The sequence below is a fragment of the Hyposmocoma kahamanoa genome, unplaced genomic scaffold, assembly GCF_003589595.1.
Source record: "Hyposmocoma kahamanoa isolate Upper Pololo Valley unplaced genomic scaffold, ASM358959v1 167, whole genome shotgun sequence".
Taxonomy (NCBI): Eukaryota; Metazoa; Arthropoda; class Insecta; order Lepidoptera; family Cosmopterigidae; genus Hyposmocoma; species Hyposmocoma kahamanoa.
Window position 1 is genome coordinate 364,224 of NW_020653605.1, and position 15,351 is coordinate 379,574.

Genomic DNA, 15,351 nt, shown 5'->3' on the forward strand with positions numbered 1-15,351 from the left:
GAATTTCAAGATGTTTAATCATAAATATAATCGATTTCTTCATTGACTTACAAATAAATGGACGACGGGTCTAATACAAAAACCACGAAAAAAATGTCCCAAGTCAACCTATTTAAACGTAGTGACATGTAAAGGAATATGAAAAAGCTAAAACGTTGAATTTAAATTGTAATGTCATCGCAGTACTGTCTAATTTTGCTTGCGTCGCTGTCAGTCGAACAAACGAAAAATAAAGCGTGATTACCTAAATTTCTATTACGATACCCGTATATTTCTGTCTGATTTTTAATAAGATTCACGTCAAAACAGTACACTGCAGTCGGGTAAAAGCATTGTCCATTCTAACCAGCAATGTGTACGCGGCACAAATGTATCAATCGGACAAATAATAATTCACGAATGCCGATCGCCTTGGGGTGGATAATATGAATAATACGAGTCGTATTCATTGCATACACTATAGTTTCAATCTATATACGTTCCACTGTTAGGCACGGGAAGTTTTAAGACAGAGTCCACTAGCTTCGCCCAATTTCACATAAGTTCCTCTGATCCCAAAATAAGAAACTTGTCACAGTAGATCTCCTTGTGAAAGAGTTCGTCCAGGAAAGCACTATTTCTGCCGCCAAGCAGTATAGTGAGCATTACTGTGTTCCGGTTTATAAAGGGTCCTGGTGAAATCACAGGCACATGGGACTTGTCAACTTATGTCCCAGGGTAAAAGGCGCAGTGGCAGTGCCCCTCAGATGTTTGCGATGTGGAGCTCTGAGTGACCTGCAACTGTTATGGACAGGCATGTAGTCACCTACATGACTTGTTCGTCCCGTCCCTTGATATTATAAAAAAAAACACCAATTATCTAGTCTCAAACTAGAGAAATTTCTGTACTCTTATAGTAGGGGAATGGAATCCGAGCAAAGGTACTACTACCCAAAACACCCAGATCAAAACCAATTTAGAAAAGTTCATAATGCAAACCGAAGTTGCCATAATATAATGTGTGCGAGCACATACTTTTTCATATATATTTTTTTATTTAAAATCAGTTATTCAGATGTACAATTACACAGAAAATTATTGGTTCGGTTTGGTACGAGTAAAATGTTAATTTTCATTTTTTCATAATTCAGATTTTATTATTATGCAATGGTTGGTTTTTTTTGAGGTGTTTATTTTTTTTAATATTTTTTTATTTTAATAGTTTAATACCGTACTAGATTACCTAGTCCTCTAAGTTTACGGAACAGGGGGTCTACTCTCGATCTGTGTCCGACATTCGTCCGAAACAATTACTGCCAAACAAGCAATACTTGACCAAATGAAAAGACGCGTGATGCGAATGAAGCTTCATACTTGACACTTGTCGTTTAATTTTGTCGAATATTACTTATTTGACAGTCATTGTTTCGGATGGATGTCGGACGGAGATCGAGAGTAGACCCCCAGGCTCAAAACGCAAAAATGTGTTTACTAAAGTCGGGGGCAGTCTGAAAACCAGTACTGAGCGATTTCTGTCGCTCAGTGACTGTCCCCCACACAAAAATCATTTGCTTTTTTATATATATTCCAAAATCTTGTTTCCTCTTATTGTATATTTTATGTGTGTGGAAATAAATGGTTTCAAATGGTTTCAAACGATAGATTTTTTTTATTTTTTTTTATTTCGGGCATCCAACAGCTTACAATGAAAGATACACAATCCCAAACAACTACGCCAATTACAGGATACCACATACATTTTTCAAACTTACAAACTTTATAGTTTTCATTCCTTTAAATTTGTATTCTTTTGGACGTTACGTTTCTGTGTGTTCAGTTGTCATACAAATCGCAAATATACGTTCCTAAGATCCCGAAGGATTTTTAAATAAAATAAATAAATGACATTTATTTATCCACAAAACACATAAATAAACATAATCGAACAATTAAAACAAAAGAACCGTAATGTGGTTAAAAAGGATGAAGACTCAGCATTGCTAATTTTCAAGCTTCACCTATACGGTTGCTGCATCAGACCGGCAAGCGGAGTGTACACTAAATACCAAGCAGAGTGTACACTAAATACGAAGCAATTAGATAGATAGAGGCTGTCTGTATTGCACTATATGTAAAATGTATAAAAAAAATTGTAATTAAAAACAGAAAACATTCTAAAATTGTATTTTTTTAATTTAGTGTTGCTCATAGATTTAACCACCGACTAATTGCTACTCGATTTCTGCACAGACAGGAGATATTGTTTACACATTTTTTTTTAAAGAATACAACGTTACAGCTTTGGTGCTTTCGCCCTTCTATCTCTCTTTAAAACCACCATGCAAGCGTTAACAGTGACCCTAACAATCGTAATTACAGAAAAACGGTATAATTCAATAAAGTAATTGGCTCCATTATACAAGTTAACAATGCAACCATAATTGTATGCCACACCCTAACATTATCAGTTTATTTAGGCTTCAAGTTTATCTAGTTCTAGACTGGACTGGTATAAGTACCATAGTCTAGGTTAGGTAATTGTTGTCGACCTATTTAACAGATGCAATGTTGTTTTGGTTCCGCTGTTTCGAAATCTAAAGAGAAATAACCGTACGGTTAAACGCTAGGTAAAATATGAGCGTTCCACCGGAATTAGGAAACTAAATTTCGCTATCCTACACGCACCGGCACATTTAACGGAACACTAATAATATACATAATATAAATATAAATTCGGTACGAACTCACCCAACCTTAAGCAGCGGACATACATATGGATTTTGATCATTGACTTACAATTATATGGACGTCGGGTCCGCGCTAAAAAGTGTTCGAACTTGTTAAAATCGTATACAGAGCGTCAAACTCCGCTTTAGTCTTCATTTGTTCGACTGACAGCGCGATACTGCGATGACATTACAATTTAAATTCAACGTTTTAGCTTTTTCATATTCCTTTACATGTCACTACGTTTAAATAGGTTGACTTGGGACATTTTTTTCGTGGTTTTTGTATTAGACCCGTCGTCCATTTATTTGTAGGTCAATGATTTTGATACTTACTTTGCAGGCCTTGGCCGGGAAGAAGTCGCACGGTCCATTAACGACAAACTTTCCGTGTTCGTTTTTTGAAAGTAATGCCAATATTTCCGAGCACGATTAAGAAAACGTTCGTACGATAGCAGGTTAAAAATGTTTAAAATGGTTAACCCTAACAAACGTAGAGACACATTAGATATGATTTTTCTATACAAAATTATCCGTTACAAAATAAACTGTTCTTCACTCCTTAGCCAATTCAAACTTAAAGTGCCGCATAGATGTCCCCGTCATAGAATTAATGCTCTCTTTTCGACGCCAATTCGCAGGACAGTAGCGGGTCGCAACTCCCCAGTTCCTCGTCTATGCAGCTTGTATAACCATTTTATCGTTAATATCAATAATTTAGATATATTTCACGACTCTTTGGTTAAATTCCGTCGATCGATCACATCATCGTGACCTAATTTTCTTTAAACTTTCAAAACTTTTTTTTTCTTTTAATAATATTGTTTACTATTTAAGTAAATACATAGATACGAGTCTAGCCCTTCGCGGACTACTTTTTTGAATTCACTAATTTACTTGCACGTGGTGTTCATCTGTTAAAAATTGTGCAATTAGTATAATAAACCCTAGAATAGAAACCACTCATAATGTATTTGTTGTAACAATTGTTGATGAACCTTAATAAATAAATAAAATAAAACAGTTTTAATGGTCTTTAAATACAAAAAAAGACTTTTTGTACTTGATTTGTGTCTGAATGATAGAAGGTTAAGGTACTTTAAATTCCGTTATCTTGCTCATATAGTTACATAAAGTCTTAGTGATAATGATATTGAGAGAAAAATACCATGTACAGGCAGGGTTTCTTAATCTGTGGTCCATGAACCCCTATGGTTCTAACATAATGCATTAATATAAAAATTGGTATAGAATATGTTGTGAGTAAATAGGTACTGTGCGCATGACCTTTTTAACCGACTTAAAAAAGAAGTTTCTTTAATTTAAATGTATTTCTTTTTTTGTGTATGTTACGCGATAACTCCACAAATTGGAAAAAGGGTACCTCAGTATTGGTCCCATTTAAATTTGAAGAAAATATTCCACCTCTAGGGGTGGCAAACTAGGGGATGAATCCGGTTTCGCACACAGTCCGGTAACCGATCTCAATAAAACTTGACAAATTTTATTTCACGAACTTTTGGGGTCAGTTTTTTTTTAATTGGAGCCAGGGAGACTGGTGTTGATGCAACCCGCGAACCGTTTCCTTCTTCATCTTTTCGAAAAGGCCTCTTTAAAATTTTGAGAGTGGTCCATGACTACCATGTGTACCCACACAGTTATAGGTCATTAAAGCGACCAATTGCAATGTGCGGGCAAACGTCACTGGTAGCCATAGCTACCTGTAAATAAACAGTACCCGATTGGTGAACTGTTTTACCGATAGTTTAAGTGTGGTGACATCAAATTTTTACTAGTATTTCAGTTAAATACTTGATATCCTGTATAAATAACAAATCTCTGCAATGCGTCGACAAAATAGTAACAAATGTGAAAACAAAGTACCCACTGCCACGATAACATTTCGTTAGCGCCCGTCTGAAGAAAGGGTAAGAGAGAAGATCTCTACGCGGACACATGAAAGCGCCACAGAACAATAAAAACAGTAGAAGTGGTTAGTTAGCGTCTGACGCGTGCCAACTGTAGGTCTCGAAAGACCTTTGAGCTCAGCCCGCCATTTTCGCTTTGTATGGTATGGTTGTGTCATTCTTTCGTGCAAATTCTCTAAAATCGTAGAAAAATGCCTTATTGTGCTGTTTTGAAGTGCAAAAATGATGGCCGCACCAAAAATATTCTCCGTGGTGGTATTTCATCGTCGGAAAGTCATGTGTTAATAATTTTTTTTGCTGTTTATCGAAACAATTTATTTGTTACAAGAAACGAAAATAAGGGTTATACCCATTGACTTACAAATAAATGGACGACGGGTCTAATACAAAAACCACGAAAAAAATGTCCCAAGTCAACCTATTCGAAATTTAAATTGTAATGTCATCGCAGTATCGCGCTGTCAGTCGAACAAATGAAGACTAAAGCGGAGTTTGGCGCTCTGTATACGATTTTAGCGCCTTACAAGTGCGGACACTTTTTAGCGCGGACCCGACGTCCATATAATTGTAAGTCAATGGTTATACCCGTGCAATATGGTCGCTTCTTGTTTGGAAAACTAAATTAATAACACCAATTCGTCGTCGTTCAACAATGAACCGCTAGATGGCATGATATTGATTGAAATTTCAATATTATATCAAAACGTCGTAACTTGTAATAATAGGTATTGATGGTATTTAACTTTCAACGATATACCAACAGGGTAAAGTTGAAATTGTATTAACAATCCAGAATTTGTAATTTCTTTTTAAATTTGAAACTACGATCAATCAATATCAAGATTTTGTAGTGTTTCAAATTAAGAATGTGTGAGTTTTGGCGACATCGGTTCTTATAGTAATCGAGGCATGAGGCTCTTCCATTGTTTTTTTCTTCCGTAAAGAGTGCAGTTAAAGAGCGCAATTCAAAGCCTATATAGTCTTAAAAGCATCGACACGATAACAAGAAAAACGATATCGTTACAACGATACCTTATACCAATGAACAGTCCGTCAACTTTATTTTTTGGTCATTTTCAGTAATTTTTGTAAACAGCCACATTTGTTTACTAATATTATGCCCCCGGAATTTGGTGAAAACAAAATTTAAAAAAAAGACAAAAAACAAAAACTAGAATGTCCAAATAAGAATTTACATTAATTTGAACTGCAATTAACGATAGAAACCAAACATGAAATTAATATTTGAACATCTGCTTTCAGGTTGAATACAATGCACCTAATTTTATTTAAGACTTTTATCATTACTGTATTCTGGCAAATACACGTATTCTATACTAATTTTGTGAATGAAAAAATTAAGGAACACAATAAAAACAGAACAGGAGCCCGATTCAGAACTCTTCGATATTTTAACCGAGTCGTTCGACTGGATATCGTTCTCGAATCGAAAGGCGTTTTCCCGAGCTATTCAGATCACTCGAGTTAAACATTCGATTCGGATTCGGATTCGGATACGGGGGTTCTACTCTCGATCTCCGTCCGACATCCGTCCGAAACAATTACTGTCAAATAATTGCTTATTTCTCGACCAAATTAAAAGACAGCTATCAAGTATGAAGCTTCATTCGCATCACGCGTCTTTTCATTTGGTCGAGTATTGCTTATTTGACAGTAATTGTTTCGGACGGATGTCGGATGGAGATCGAGAGTAGACCCCACGATATCGTTATGCAACAGCGTTTACGGAGTCAGTCGGTGAAATAGGTTATAAGAAAAAATTAAATCCTTTTATATACATTTTTAAGACTTTAAAGGCCTAAAATATAGGAACGCATTAATATTGCATTAAAATAAATTAATAAAATTGAACAAAATCCACACTTTATTTAAAATAATAAGAGATTTCCATATTACCTTCTTACTTTGTAAACAATAGGACGTTCGGTAACTTTTATTCGCTAACTGTGTTCTGAATAACGTTTGTAGCGTTTGCCGAGAAATTCGAGTAATCGTACGGGTGTGACGTCATTTCGGTTATTTTTCGAATACGAGTTTGACGTTCGATTCAAGTGCTGTGAATAAGAATGAAAAGAAATCGTACGATATCAAATCGAGTCGGTCGACAACTGAGTTATCGTAAGGTTCTGAATCGACCCCCAGGTCCAGAAATTAAGCTGGCGTAGTGTTCATTGGAGGTATCGGTAAGATTGGACAGCTAAATCGGATCAAGCCATCTTTTCGAGCAAATTGATCAACTTATGTCTAAACTTACCTTTGTGGTCTAGATGTCCCTTGAGCTGCTCGGCCTTCGCCTGTAACTTGGTCTGCATTGTTTCAGCACTCTCTTTCATTTTCGCCAGGATACCTGTGTGATATTTTTATATTATACGGGGTGCATTCGTTAAGTGTGCCCAGGCGATAATTCCATAAATATAATGTATATCAAAAAGCTTTAAACTGACATCGAAAGTATGTTACCTAATGAGTAAATCGACATCAATAACTTTTTTAAATAAAACTAGAGATATCCAAAATTTTAACATTAAACACCCACATACATTTAATCTGACCTCGTAGAGAGGCTTTAGTTTTCCTAATGTAAGAGATAACAATAAGTTAAATGATGACAGAACTGCTATAAATACCACGGTGAGTACCACGGTGAGTGCTCTGAAGAGTTATTCAACCTTATCCCTTTCTCTCCTTTCCATCAGCGGACCACCCGTGCCGGACTGCGTTGCCACAGTTGGACGGTCAGTTCAATACCGTCCCGCACTAAAAAGTTTGGCAATTCGTTTTTATGCCGAACCATCAAATTGCGGAACCAACTCCCAGCGCATGTATTCCCTCCCCTCTATAACATCGGGTCCTTCAAACGTAGTGTGAAGAAGCATTTGGCCAGACCGGCAAAATGATAGTGACGGAGTGAAGATATTTGTGTTTTCCATCCGTTACTCTCATCTCTGGACTGTATTCGCACTTTCCATCAGGCGCGGTGCAGTCATTTTGCCGAGTCACAATAAAAAAAAAAAGAAAAGAAAATAAAATAGTAAAACTATCTTTTAATTGAATAAACATATAATGCCACAGTCAATTATATAATGAAATGTGAGTAAAATTCATAATATTTTTTATTATACTATTTAACTCAGTTCCATGTAAGGATCAATTCGTTGCATGGGACGAAAAAAATCGGGACAGCAGAAGTGGGTCAAATTTAATAAAAAGTGTTTTTTCACATATTCTATAAAAATCTGTTAAGTTATTGTTACCTCTTACAGTAGGAAAACTAAAGTCTCTCTACGAATGTCACTCAATTTATGGGAGCGGTCAATGTTAAAGTTTTATTTTTAAAAAGTTATTGATGTTGATTTACTCATTAGGTAACGTACTTTTGACACCAGTTTAAATTTTTTGATATCTCTTATATTTATGGAATAATCGCCAGCGCACACTTAATGATTACACCCTGTATATATCACATAACATCATCCAATAAAAAGTGCAGTAATAATAATCGGAACAGATAGAAAGTATATTCACCTACATTTCATGGAAGTTGTACACAATGAGCGAGCACGCATGAATAGAGTGTTGGGAGTGGACGAGGTGAAGGAGTGCAGCAGATTCATGGTCCTTTTTTTAAATAAAAATGTAAGTGCGCATTTCACCTTTATCTCACCTGATGGAAAGTGACGATGAAGTCGACGATGGAGCTTGCACACCTAAATAATGCCGATTCACTCTCGTCTTGAAAAGGTTCAAGTTATGACGTTCAGGCATCGAGTATACAACCAGAAATAGAGACGAAATACGGGCCATACAATTCATCAGTGCTACATCACTTATAAATATCAACTATCGTTTGCACTAAATTGTAATAAAGATAATATCTCTAACAATGACGTGCTATTCTATTCGGCGGTGTGAGGAAAACAGCAAAACATGTAATTACAAAACAAACGGAATCACATTTCATCGGTAATTAAATATGTAATTTTGCCATTTTCGTCCATTATAGCAAAGCTCAAGTTAAGCTGATCGATTTGAAGTGAAACAATTGACGACACCACATTTATGCAATCAATGAACCATTTATATTTTATAATGAAATGAAGCATTTCCCACAAAGAAGTGAAAATGATCAAATTGTTAGTTTGGCCCTTATACTTTGGACCCATCGATACTATCGATTTCGATAATATAATATTTGCTTGCCCAACTCTAATGTATACTTCGAATTCGGGCTGGCCAATCGGAGCGATGTTGTCACCAATTATCATTTGGCAGAATAGTTTTCTAAAAAAATAAATGACATTTCGTTTCTATTTCTGGTTATATACTCTATGCGTTCACGGAACAAGTCTGCAGGCAGGGAATTCCACTCCATAGCCATTCGCCATATAAATGTGGAAGCCGTAACGCTTCGTGCGAATCTTTGGAATATGGACAACATAGGGGTGGAACCGAGGCCTACGTCTAGTCCCTCGGTGATGGAATGGGGAAAGTGGAATTTAATCGTGTAATTCCATCGCTCACTCTCCGTGACATGTAAAATAATAAAAGCTTGTGAAATACCGATAAGCAGACAACGGGGTGTTCAAAGCTCTCTGCAGCTTCCAGTCTCTTGTCTACCTCGGTGGGAAACAGATGTGATGATTTTTTTTACGATACTGAGTGATGATAGGAACAAGTCGGACACCTAATGATAAGCGACGTTGAAAAACCAAATACAAAGACACGACGCAAGCACATAGAAAAATTCGTGAGGTCAGCTGGTTCGTTCCGTGGCTTAGTTGGTATAGCGTCTGGCACGGTATGCTAGAAGACGTCAGTTCAAATCCGGCCGGATCGAAGGAATTTTTTCTGAGTGTTCGATCTTTGTATTAATAATTATTGTTGTTATTATTAAAATTGATTATTTTCATGTGTGAATGTTGTACGTGTTAAATTTAATTTATTCAGCGTCTGATTGCGTTAGTGTTTGAATTATTTTATTGCGGTGTTTTTTTAATATACTTTTATTCTATTGTTTTTTTTTGTACTTATGAACGAATTATTTAATATTTTACAATTGTTATACAATTATACAATTTTATAATGTATTTTGCATGTCAAATAAAGACGATTTTATTTTATCTTTTATAATGATATAAAAGATAAGAAATAAAAAATATAATAAATAAATAATGATAATTATGTGCTTCGGAATCTTATTGTAAAAACGTATACAAATTTCCGTTCCCTATAAAACAATCGTTTATCTTAGTTAACAGACTGCAACTGTTGTGTACAGGTGTGTCGCTTACCACTAGGCGCACAACTTGTACGTTTCGTGACAAAAAAATCACTACTTTCAACTTATACTGGTCAATTGGTTGATTTATTGAACCAACCGGTTTATCGTGGACAAAGATGTATTTCGCCCTAATTATTATTATTATACAAACCATGTTTATCCTTCTCTTTGAGAATCCGCTCCATATCTCCAGCTTTGTCTTTGACTCGACCGAAGAAATCTATCCGTAATGTACGCATGCGTATAGAGAGAGAAATTATATTTATACTTTCCAAGGACACAAAACAATCAACAAATTGTCAACACACATTCAATTTTCTATGGGCTTTAAAATGAGGCATAATTGAACTCAAAATGCATGCCAATACGGTAGACTTTTTATCAGTACAATACCTTACTTGCAGACATTTTGAGTTTAATTTTACAAATGCTAAAATGGTCCCCAATTCTGATGTTAATAGACGTCAGTATGTCAAGAGCGTACCGGGTAGAGGTCCGTAGTGTCTCTACCTACCCTGATGAAAGACATCTGTGAAAGTAGTTATGTCAAATTTGACGTTGTATGCGTATTATACATATCGCACATGACAACTAACATAGTATTATCTAAAAAGGGCTTTAAGTTATATTAATATTACCTATATAGTTGTTATATTGTTGTTATAGTAGTAAGCGACAGTGTTGTCTTATCACTTTGAAATTAAATCATATATGAATGACACATCAATATAGCGAAATTTTGGAGATAAATTATTAATATAACGCAATTTTGAGATAAAATATAGTATAACGCAATTTTTGAGATAATACTATGTTAGTTGTTAAGTGCGATATATGCAATTTTTTTATATTTTGCGTCGAATTTTCGAGTTGTCATGAGCATAGCTTGCTAGCATGTTGGACATCCAGAGTCTTTGCCTACCCTAGTGGGAAACAGTAAGGTTAGTATATACTAACAACCTCCCAGGACTATTTTACTAACATCATATATTTAAACCTATATTTAGGTTACCGCTTGTTTACAATTTTCTGTGCATTCATGTTACAATTTTTTCTATGCTATAAAGTAATTAATTTAGCACCTGATATCCTCTTAGCTGCATCAGGGCTGGCCGAACGAGTCAGTTGCGCCATGGTCATGTATTCACTTGAAATAAGACCCGCCGCCTGAAAACGAGTATCATTTTCACTATTGACGCTCTTAAAAGCAGCCCATTAAGGCTCAATTTACATTGCTGCAGAACGAAAAGGCAGCAAAATTTTAACGGCAAATAACTTTCTTATAAAAGACCGACATCAAAAGTTCGTGGATAGTTCCACGATCTTTTGATCTATTTGCCAAGTTTTATTGAATCGGGTACCGGAAAGTGCGCGTAACTTACATACATCATACAGATATTACGTTAAATAAATTATATTGTTGTAAAAGAAAATTTATATAAATGATTATTATCTTAAAAAAAATCTCAAGAAATACACAATTCAACTGCCTCCGTGGCCGAACGGTTACCATGCCGGACTGCCACGCAGAGGTCCCAGATTCGATTCCCGGGCCGAGAGAAATAGTTGTATGGCCTACAATTATTTCTCTCGTGAGTTTGGGTGTAATTTGTGGTTGTCTATGTGTGTGTCCATGGCACCCGCGACACAGGGTTTCCCTAGTGCGAGGCTATGTTGAGTGTGTGCGTTATTTATTTATTTATTATTTATTTAATGAGCAATATGTACCTGTAATAATATTAAGGCGTAAATAGAATAGGGTTAGAATTAGTTTAATTTATTCAGATTTTTGTCATTTGCACCCTTACGGGGTCCATAATGAACTTAATTTATATTACCTACCACCATCGAGTATATACCAGAAATAGAGACGAAATGTCATTTATTTTGTTTGAAAACTATTCTGCCATATCATTACCATTTGATTGGCCAGTTCGAATTCGAAACAATTGACGGGTGTCCTCAATTGTTTCACTTCAAATCGACCAGTTAACTTGAGCTTTGCTATATATGCTACCTAAATTTCAAAATTACATATTTAATTACCGATGAAATTTGATTCTGTTTGTTTTGTAATTAGATGTTTTGCTGTTGTGTTTCTTTCCCCGCACCACCGAATGGAAAGCACGCCATTGTTACAAATAGTATCTTTATTACAGTAAATACAGAATATTTTTGGAATATACGGAGACGTACACACAGGTCAGTTGTTGGCGCTGTCTATATTTCAGTGCAAAGGAGAATTGATATTTATAAATGATGTATCACTGATGAGTTACCAGAAATGTATGGCCCTTATTTCGTCTCTATTTCTGGTTATATACTTGATGCCTACCACCTTGTATATAACATTATTGTATGCAATAAAGTATTGAGTATTGACCTACGCATTTACGTAATAAAGAATAAATAAATATAAATAAAATATATACCTCCAAACTAGCCGGACTCATTGCAGAATATTCCTCGCTGAGCAGTTCGACGATCAGGCCCTCGATGTCGAAGAACAGTATATGGCTTTCGGGATCTATTAACAAAATAACCTTTTCTCAAACATGCTTGAAAATTTTTGCATTACTTTTAAAAAACGAACACGGCAAGTTTGTCATTTATGGACTGTGCTAATTCTTCCCGGCCGTATCTAATAACAACGAACTATGTAAACAAGTAAATTAAAAACTAATACAGCCAAGTGCCGAATGTTCGTAATTGCGAGAATTAAAAATAGCCACCTTACTATTTAAAAAAAAGAAAAAGGCGGTAAAATAATGTGTTTTAATATTGCTTTCTGTTCGTCTTTTTTGTATTTTCGTTGTAAAAATTAGTTCTAGTTAAAAGAGCGATAAAAATTTTTCATGAAAACTGGGAGCCCTACAAATGTCATTTTACTCCGTCTTCGAAAAGAACAGACCTTGTGAATGTGGATTTAGTAGCAGTAGAGCTCCTTCTGAAAGAGTTCGTCCAGAGAAGTACTGCCACCGTAACTATTTCTGCCGCCAAGCAGCATAGTAAGCATTACTGCGTTCCGGTTTTGAAGGGTTGAAATTACAGGAACATTGGACCTGTCAACTTATGTCTCAGGGTGACGTAGTGACAGTGCCAATAAGATCTTTGCGATTTAAAGCTCTGAGTGGCACTGCAACTGATAGGTGTGTCGCTTACCATCAAACAATTCACGTCACCTGGTATTATAAAAAAAATGTACGTTGTGAGGTGAGCTGCGGTTGGTATCCCTGATATCCCTCATATGGATGTGGGGTCACGTTTTTGGTTGGTTGGACTTACCAGCGGGATTGGATCGGAAGCCCTGCACAGTGAGTGGTGCTCGACGGCGAATGGGCTCGGCGAGCGGGCCCGCGCTGCCCTGCTGCCCTGTGGTTTGCAGCGCCGCCAACCCGCGTTGGGTCGCGGCCCGCATGGCATTCAGATTTCGGTGCCGGAGGCCTCTGCACAATTTTAAAAACACTGCTGCCACCTTTGGTATGGCTCTGCTACATACCAACTAGCCGCCTTGGATTAAATTGACAAGCGTGCCAAGAGACTTATAGGTGACTCGGAATTAGTAGAGGCGAAGCTGAAGAGTCTGAAAACACCGTAAAGTTGCCTGCTTATCGGTATTTTACAAGATATATCACAACAAGGCGTAGGCTTGGATTCCACCCCTATGTTGTGGATATTCCAAAGACTCGCACGAAGCGTTACTCTTCCACATTTATTTGGCGAATGGCTATATAGAGGAATTCCCTGCCTGCAGACTTGATCCCCGAACGCTATAACTTGGACCTTTTCAAGGCGAGAGTGAATAGCTATTATTTAGGTGTGCATGCTCCATCGTCGACTTCATCGTCACTTTCCATCAGGTGAGATGGAGGTCAACTGCGCACTTATATTTTATTTAAAAAAATCTACTGCTTATGCACCGCACAATATTTTTAAAACACGATACCGAAAATTTCACGATAGTAAAAAATCCAAACTTATCTCGAAATTTTACAATACCATTTGAAAATGTATACGATATACATTTTTCAAATGGCTTCATTTCGTTTGTAAAAATATTAATTCTGAAATAAAGCCAGTGTCCCTAGGAAAATGAACCGTTATTAGTAAGGGAAAAATTTTAATCGCGCTAAGGCAGTATCGAGTTGAGAAATTGTTTATAATCATGGGCTTCCGTGGCGGTGACCCGACGAAAATTGGCCACGGATGAGCTTCCAAATCCATTTTGTACATATTTATTTATTATGTAAGTCGGTTTACCTGATGTCACGAATTATGTCACGATTTAGTATAAGTTTTGTAATATCAAGCATTAATAACTTTAGTCTGTTATGGCATCTCAAATGAAGGTGAGGTATCAGGTATCTGCTGGGAGTGCACTGGTTGGTCGGCACTAGTTGGTAAGTTTGCACAATGTTTATTACTAACGTAGATACAGTATTTGTTGACTAGACAGACTGAAGATAGAGTATGACGAATCATTAACAGAATTAAAATGAGACCGCCACTTGTACTGAAGGTATAAGGGGGCAAGAAGCGGTGGCAGAGGAAGGGCTGTAGGGGTGTGTGTGGAGGCCCATCATAGGGATCAGAGGAAGAGGATCGATATAAGGTCAAGGACCTGTTAGGACAATTATAGTAGTCCTATGAAGTAGAATGGAGTTAGAAGAAGTGCACATGAAGAAAGATACTCTATTTAAAGGTTGTTGTGATAGAAAGAATGTCGCGTATGTAATTTACATTATGATTGAACCTTAGGCGTGGCGACACCTGATATACTTACCTGGGTTATAAAGAAAGAGAAAGGGATGCTTCGATGGTTCGGGCATGTGGAAGAATGATTGAAACAGATCTATAAGGCGAGTGTAAGGAAGTGGGTAAGAGTAATCAAAGGCGAACTTTCTGCCACCTAGTTTAGGTCATCCTAAAGAAGAGCCAGGTTGAGAGAACCCTTAGTCGATATGCACCATCGAGTATATAACCAGATATAGAGACAAAATAAGGCCCATCCATCCTTGGCAGCTCATCAGGCAAATGGGCCTTATAATCACTTCGAAATATCAACTCCCGTTTGCGCTGAAATTACAAATTAGAAACTCAAATACTACAGCGCCAACAACTGACCTGTGTACGTCTCCGTATATACCAAAAATATTCTGTGTTTATTGTAATAAAGATAATATCTCTAATAATGGAGGGTTGCTGTTTTTATCACACCACCGATAAAAACAGCAAAACATGTAATTACAAAACAAACGGAATCACATTTCACCGGTAATCAAATATGTAATTTTGCAATTTTCGCCCATTATAGCAAAGCTCAAGTGGAACTGGTCCATTATAAGTGAAACAATTGGTGACACCCGTCAATTGTTTCGAATTTTTGCTGGCCAATCGAAGCGCAGTTGTCACCGTA

The 15,351-nt window shown here is 36.6% G+C and overlaps 1 protein-coding gene across 1 annotated transcript in view; it reads right to left on the reverse strand.

Annotated features, from left to right (window-relative positions):
- The window catches only part of LOC113225577 (WD repeat-containing protein 7), a 180,066-nt gene that overhangs the window by 128,357 nt on the left and 36,358 nt on the right, over window positions 1-15,351 (reverse strand). Inside the window, exons 18-22 of the mRNA XM_026457906.1 lie at window positions 13,221-13,381; window positions 12,368-12,462; window positions 11,018-11,102; window positions 10,087-10,155; window positions 6,909-7,001 (exon numbers count right to left, since the gene is read on the reverse strand). Of these exons, the coding sequence (XP_026313691.1) occupies window positions 6,909-7,001; window positions 10,087-10,155; window positions 11,018-11,102; window positions 12,368-12,462; window positions 13,221-13,381 (503 nt within the window). The remainder of the gene's footprint in view (window positions 1-6,908; window positions 7,002-10,086; window positions 10,156-11,017; window positions 11,103-12,367; window positions 12,463-13,220; window positions 13,382-15,351) is intronic.